The 6,937-nt window shown below is 43.9% G+C and overlaps 1 protein-coding gene across 1 annotated transcript in view; it reads right to left on the minus strand.

Moving 5' to 3' along the window:
* Positions 1-6,937, minus strand: part of RPL26L1 (ribosomal protein L26 like 1) — a 51,099-nt gene that overhangs the window by 36,027 nt on the left and 8,135 nt on the right. Inside the window, 2 exon segments of the mRNA XM_049648694.1 lie at positions 2,354-6,348; positions 6,350-6,385. Of these exon segments, the coding sequence (XP_049504651.1) occupies positions 6,256-6,348; positions 6,350-6,385 (129 nt within the window). The 3' untranslated portion in view covers positions 2,354-6,255.

Consider the following 6,937-nt stretch of genomic DNA (forward strand, 5'->3'; position numbering starts at 1 on the left):
CCAGGTGCACTTAGTTATTTCTGAAGACCAAAGAATATATGTTTATGAACGATCATTTATTTTTGAGAGACAGAAAAAGAAAGCGTGTGAGCAGGGAAGGGGCAGAGAGAGGGAGACAGAGGATCTGAAGCGGGTTCCGAGCTGATAGCAGAGAGCCAGATGCAGGGCTGTAAGTCACAAACCATGAAATCATGACCTGAGCCAAAGTCGGATGCTTAAAGGAGCCACCCAGGTGCCTCAGCCAAATATTTTACTTAATATTTGTGCATGTTTATATTGTAATTATGTGTTCAAACAGTAAATCAACCTTATAGTATAGAGCTATTTACATTTGGATGATCTTTCTCAAGAAGAATTCTTCATAGATCAGACTTCTTTTTTTTTAATGTTTATTTTTGAGAGAGAGAGAGAGAGAGAGAGAGAGAGAGAGAGGGAGGCAGAGCTTGAGCGGAGGAAGGGCAGAAAGAGAGGAGACACAGAATCCAAAGCAGGTTCCAGGCTCGGAGGTGTCAGCACAGAGCCCAACGCAAGGCTCAAACTCACAAGTCGTGGGATCATGACCTGAGCTGAAGTCGGATGCCTAAACGACTGAACCATCCAGATGCCCCACAGACTTTTAATAAGCGCCCAATCATATATGCACAAAATATTTCTGGAAAAATACAAAAGAAACTGGAAACAGTGACTGCTTCTGGAGAGAACTGAGTAACCGAGAACCAAGGTGACAAGGAAACTTAACTTTTTCACTGCATGCCTTGTGTTATCATCTAATGTTACACCATATGTAAGAATTACTTCTTAAAAAAAAAAACTAATATAACAGGACAATGAAAAAAGACACACGCTGTCAGATGGGAACTGCTCAGTCTGTAGTATCAACAGAGGACGGTAGAGTCTCGGTGAGTAGAATTGTCTGGTTCCCAGAATTTTCAATTCCTTGCCTGCCCAGCTCACACTAAGAGCTCTGTAGCTGAACATGCCAGAATGCAGTATGAAAACAGACATTCGGAAGCAGTTATCTGAAGTTTAAAAGTTTGGAGGCGGGGCGCCTGGGTGGCGCAGTCGGTTAAGTGTCCGACTTCAGCCAGGTCACGATCTTGCGGTCCGTGAGTTCGAGCCCCGCGTCAGGCTCTGGGCTGATGGCTCGGAGCCTGGAGCCTGTTTCCGATTCTGTGTCTCCCTCTCTCTCTGCCCCTCCCCCGTTCATGCTCTGTCTCTCTCTGTCCCAAAAATAAATAAAAAACGTTGAAAAAAAAAAATTAAAAGTTTGGAGGCTTCCATTGGGGCACCTGGGGGGACCAATCAGTTAAGCATCCACTTCAGCTCAGGTCATCTCACGGTTTGTGAGTTCAAACCCCACATCAGGCTCTGTGTAGACAGTTCAGAGCCTAGAGCCTGCTCATATCCTGTGTCTCCCTTTCTCTCTGCCCCTTCCCAGCTTGTACTTTTGCCTCTCTTTCTCTCAAAAATAAATAAAACATTTAACAAAAAAAGTTTGGAGGCTTCCCAAAATAGCACAGGGGACTCACTCAAGTGAATGGACATCTGCATAATGAGGTCGGTAGGAAACTGCTTAATTCAAAGTCATTCCAGGAAACACGCTAAAATCCTTGGGCCTGAACCTTGATAGGCAGGCCCACCCATGTGGCATTCTCCAGTCCCCATTTCCTGCAGCAGCCAAAACACATTACTGCCCGTACATCTCCCCTCCATTCAAGAACCAGCATTTGGAGCACCTGGCTGGCTCAGTTGGTAGAGCATGTGACTGTCAACCTCAGGATGGTTAAGTTTGAGCCCCACGTTGGTTATAGAAATTACTTAAAAATAAAATCTTAAAAACAAAACAACCAAACCAACCAGCATTTATCTGAGCTCCCCTGAGAAAACGTTTTCCCTCAGCTCCTACAAACAAACCTACTGCCCATCTCCTTTAAAAGAAAAGCTAGGGGCGCCTGGGTGGCACAGTCGGTTAGCGTCCGACTTCAGCCAGGTCACGATCTCGCGGTTCGTGAGTTTGAGACCCGCGTCAGGCTCTGGGCTGATGGCTCGGAGCCTGGAGCCTGTTTCCGATTCTGTGTCTCCCTCTCTCTCTGCCCCTCCCCTGTTCATGCTCTGTCTCTCTCTGTCCCAAAAATAAATAAAAAACGTTGAAAAAAAAAATTTAAAAGAAAAGCTAAAGTTTGCTGAGCTCTCTGTGCTCTACACGTGGTATCTCGGGTATTAAGCCTGACAACTCAATGAAGTGGGCACTTTTTATTTCCATCTTGTAAATGACAACACTGAGGCCCAGAGGTTGAGCAATTTGCCCAAGGGCGCACAGCTGGGAACTGACAGCACTGGGATTAGAACTCACATGTGATGCTGAGCTCCTGCTCTTCACCATGCACTATTACTCACATGGCTCAATACAAGCATTCTGGCATGATCTGGATGCCTGTGGGGGGCTGGCGGTGGTGGGAATGACCGCTCTCAAAGCTCTGGTCCGTCATTTGTAGTGAACAGGTTGCTGAAAACAAGCAAAGACCGACTCCTAGGAAACATCATCACTTAAGTTTATTGATGAGAATTAAGGCTGGAGCCTAGGGCCCAGACCAGGTATCAGAATATGTCGTCCGTGCTATAATCTAGTATGGAATCTTACTTTTATGCAACTTCTGGGTACTAAATCATGTGTTGTTTGAGAATAAAGACAAAACTCAAATTCGGAAAAAACTACAGATCTCACTAGACTACTAATGGTAACATAGCTGCCGTGTATGAGGCACCTACTCTATTTTATATGCTGTGTGTATATACATACTTTACATGTATCCTAATCCACAATCCCCAGAGTTAACTGGTTGTAAATATCACACAAGAGCCACCTCAGAAATACACATTCACATAAGACCTGAAGAGGTCTCTCTCCATTCTTACTGCATCACGGAACCTCCCAGCAAAGGGGTAGAAACTATTAGTAAGCATCCAAGTGACTCCTAAGGGCAGAAGAATCTGGTGGACCACTACTTTAGTTTTCACGTCTGATAAAGCATTTTCACAAAGAGAAACATTTTTAGCTTCTCACCTATACGGGGAAACAAGCTCATACAAATGGCTGCCCAAAAACCAGAGCAGGATTTGAATACAAATCTCTCTGGCTTCAGAGCCAAGACAAGTATCATTCTGCCTACTCTTAAATCAATGCCTGAGTCAGAGAATGCATACTGAATTTTGTGGTTTGTGCTTCCGCTTCCACGGACTTGTTTGGTAAAAAAATCATTACCTCTTTCGGTGCAAAGCAAATCTTAGATTGGAAATACAGTAAAACAACAACAACAAACAATATTAGCATTTGTACACTCACAGCTTTCAGGGTCCTCAGAAAGAGCCTATTTGATCCTGCCATTTTCCATGAGGCGGGAAGGCAGTGCAAGTATTAACTATGATGCTTTACTACTGGGAAAACGGAAGCACAGAGCTAAGTAACTTGCTCAAAAGCTTATGGACTGTCCCGTGGAGAAATGGTGACAATGCTTTTCCCACCAGGCAGCACTACTGCTATAAATGTATAGCTTCTTCTCCCTCGTACACTGATGTCTAGTCTCTTGTCAGACTCTGGGAAAGGGAGTGAAAAATGACAGGGTGAAAAAATGACCACCAGGGATGGATGGCTTGAAGTGGGATGTGAGTGGTCTCTGACGCAGTGAGGTCTGGGTTCAAATACTAACTCCATCTCTTACATTCTCTGGGATCTGGACAATTAATCTGAGCTCATTTTTCATCATTCAAAATGGGAAATAATGGACTCAATCAACATTTACTAAGAAACTCAATGTGTCCAGCCATGTATCACTAGAGGCATTTTATCATTTTATGCATTTTTATCATGCATTTTAATCAATAATTTTTCACAGAAGCAAGGGAGGATTTTAGAGATGGATCTGGTGCTAAATCTTGAAGAGTAACTAGAAGTTATGTAAGCAGAAAGAGTTAGGGGTGCCCAGAAAAAGAAAGAGAAGTCATTTTAGGGGTGCCTGGGTGGCTGTCAGTTAAGCATCCAGCTCTTGAATTCAGCTCAGGTCATGATCTCACTGTTTGTGAGTTTGAGCCTGTGTCGGGCTCTGTGCTGAAACCACAGCGCCTGCTTGGGATTCTCTCTCTCCCTTCTCTGCCCCTCCCTTGCTCTCTCTCTCAAAATAAATAAACGAAACAAAATGAAACGAAAAGAAAAGAAAAGAAAAGAAAAGAAAAGAAAAGAAAAGAAAAGAAGTCATTTTAGGTCCCAACTATTTTCTATGATATATGCCTAACCAGCTCTTCTTCTTCTTCTTTTTTTAATATTTATTTATTTTTGAGAGAGAAAGCCTGAGCAGGGGAGGGGCAGAGAAAGAGGGGGACAGAAGATCCAAGCAAGCTCTGTGCTGACAGCAGAGAGCCTAATTCGAGACTTGAACTCACAAACCATGAGATCCTGACCTGAGCCAAAGTTGGACACTTAACCCACTGAGCCACCCAGGTGCCCCCAAGCATCTCTTCTTGCTCTAGCACACTTCTTGTAGAACTTACAAGGTGTCAGAATTACAAAGAAATGCAAAAAACTCAATAGCTAAGGACTTTAAGGGAAGAATGAGAATGCAAAAACTAACAACAGATTGAACTAGGCCAGGAAGTAGCCTAACCATATCAGAGATAATGAATCAGTGGCAAAACTCCCAGGGCTGTTTCAAAAGTAAGCAAGGCCTTTCACTGCTTCCCCAAGATAAGGAGCCCAAGACCCAATCCAGTTTATGGCTCTTCAGCAGGCCCATAACCCCTTCCCCAGGTCCAACAGTTACCTCTGCTTCGTTAGAATGTTAAAATCTTCACCCACGGCAGAAACAAACTTCATTAACACAACAGACAATGCTAAATCAGCAGGTTTCCTTAAGACAAGTGTATGACCTTATACCCACCTCTACCTATAATAATGACTGAAACTCCCTTTTCTGAATATCCATCCTAACCCTAAATGAAAGAAACCCATTCACCCCTACTCAGGGGGTCACAGATTTCAAAGTGATTTCCTTATTTGCTGCAAATAAGTTTCTGTTGTACAGCAATTCCACCTTGGGACGCCTGGGTGGCTCAATCGATTGAGCGTCTGGACTCTTGATTTTGGCTCAGGTCATGATCCCAGGGCTGTGGGATCGAGCCCCGCATTGGGCTCTGCACTGAGCATGGAGCCTGCTTAAAATTTTCAATTTCTCTCTAAAAAAAAAAAAAAAACCCAAAAACCAAAAACCAAACAACAAAAATCAAAACCACAACTCCACCTGGTATAGTCTCTATGTGTAACTCACCAAGGAGTGAACTCATATTAGTTTGGTTGCAGTTAGACCAGGAGTGTAAAACGCAGATGCCAGTGGGGGCCAGGCAAATTGGGCACATGGGCAGAGCAGACTGGATAGAGCAGCCAGCCCCGGGCTCCACACAAATGACGCTATGCAGGATCAGGGCCCCATGCAACCAGATGAAGCAAGATCCAGATTTCTCTGTGGAATGTCTCAAGTTTTAAGTGTTAGAACTTGGCTTCTAAGAAATCATGAGAACAATAGAAGGACAAACATAATCTGTGAGCCACATCTTGCCTACAGGCTGTCGTCAGTTTCCTGAGTTAGCCCCAGGAGAGAGGAAGGACACTTCAGTTACTTGGAAATACACTTACAAAGTCAAGACCTTGGGAAGGGCAGCTTGGTCAGGGAGCTGCATGCCATTTGGCTTGGCTGGAGCACGAGGGACAGGAAGCTGGCCAAAGGGCAATCCATCGAGACCTGAGACATAAGCGTGCAAAGCAGCACCAGCCACTGAGTGAGCTCAGTCCTGTATGTGCCAGCTCATGTAATGACCATCACTGAGTGGGACACACCCCTGAATTAGGGACGAGAGCCCTGTCCTGTCCACCCCATCAGCATGAGGGTCCAGGCAGGAGCACAGCCATCCTACCGCTGCTATTTTGCTGCTCCGTACGTGATAAACACATGAAAGAATGGCATCAAGGAACTCACACTAAGATGGATTTTATCTACAGAACAATGCAAATTCCCTCTGCAATTAGGAGACATTTTCAACGATTATTCATAAAATTATTAATCAAAACAGCAAAAGCAGATTTACAAAGCTACATTATCAACAACAAAACAGGAAGGAAACGTTTGACAGACATCTTGAAAAGTTTCAAAGGAATACACACCAGACTAAAAATCTACAGTTAAACCGTGGTTGCGTAACAGGTTATATTCACTCCTGCATTTTCTCAATAAGTTCTTCCTTATATTTGCCTTTCTCTTTTCCAACTTGTCGAGACTTGGCTTTGCGTTCAAGAATTTTTTTTCCGGTCTTTGTCCAGTTTTAGCCTGGTGATAACTACCTGTTAGGAGCGAGAAAATAAATCTTTATTTATTTATTTTTTTAAGTGGAAAGGATTTGTAACCATGTAATTATTCTGTACAGCAGAACTTTTCCCAGCAATAGCAGTTTGGTTCCTTCTGCCGCCCAACTCCTGAGGATCTATGAGACCAGTTAGTTTAGTGATATCAACCATCATTTGGGCTGGGACAAACAAATTATACTACCAACATGTTTCTGGTTTATCATCCCTTGGCCAGCAAAACGCATTGCTTAAAAAACATCATTTAAAAAGCACATTGCTTAAAAAAGCATTCCCACCAGCTAGTAGGCAATAGACATCGTAAGGATAAGTAAGACCGCAACCATCCTGCCCTCATCTGAAACTCTGGAGGAGAAAGACCCTATAATACAGTGCATGGAATGGAGTGCAAATGAGGAACAGCATATTCCGCCAGGTGGGTGTGAGGGCCACAGGAAGAGATATTCCTTCCCTCTCCTCCCTCTGGATGTTATCTAGTAGGAGAGGGATGCCTGGAACCCTCCTGCAACCTGCTGGAAGGCAGAGCCTTCA

This window comes from Panthera uncia (assembly GCF_023721935.1).
Source record: "Panthera uncia isolate 11264 chromosome A1 unlocalized genomic scaffold, Puncia_PCG_1.0 HiC_scaffold_17, whole genome shotgun sequence".
Lineage (NCBI taxonomy): Eukaryota > Metazoa > Chordata > Mammalia > Carnivora > Felidae > Panthera > Panthera uncia.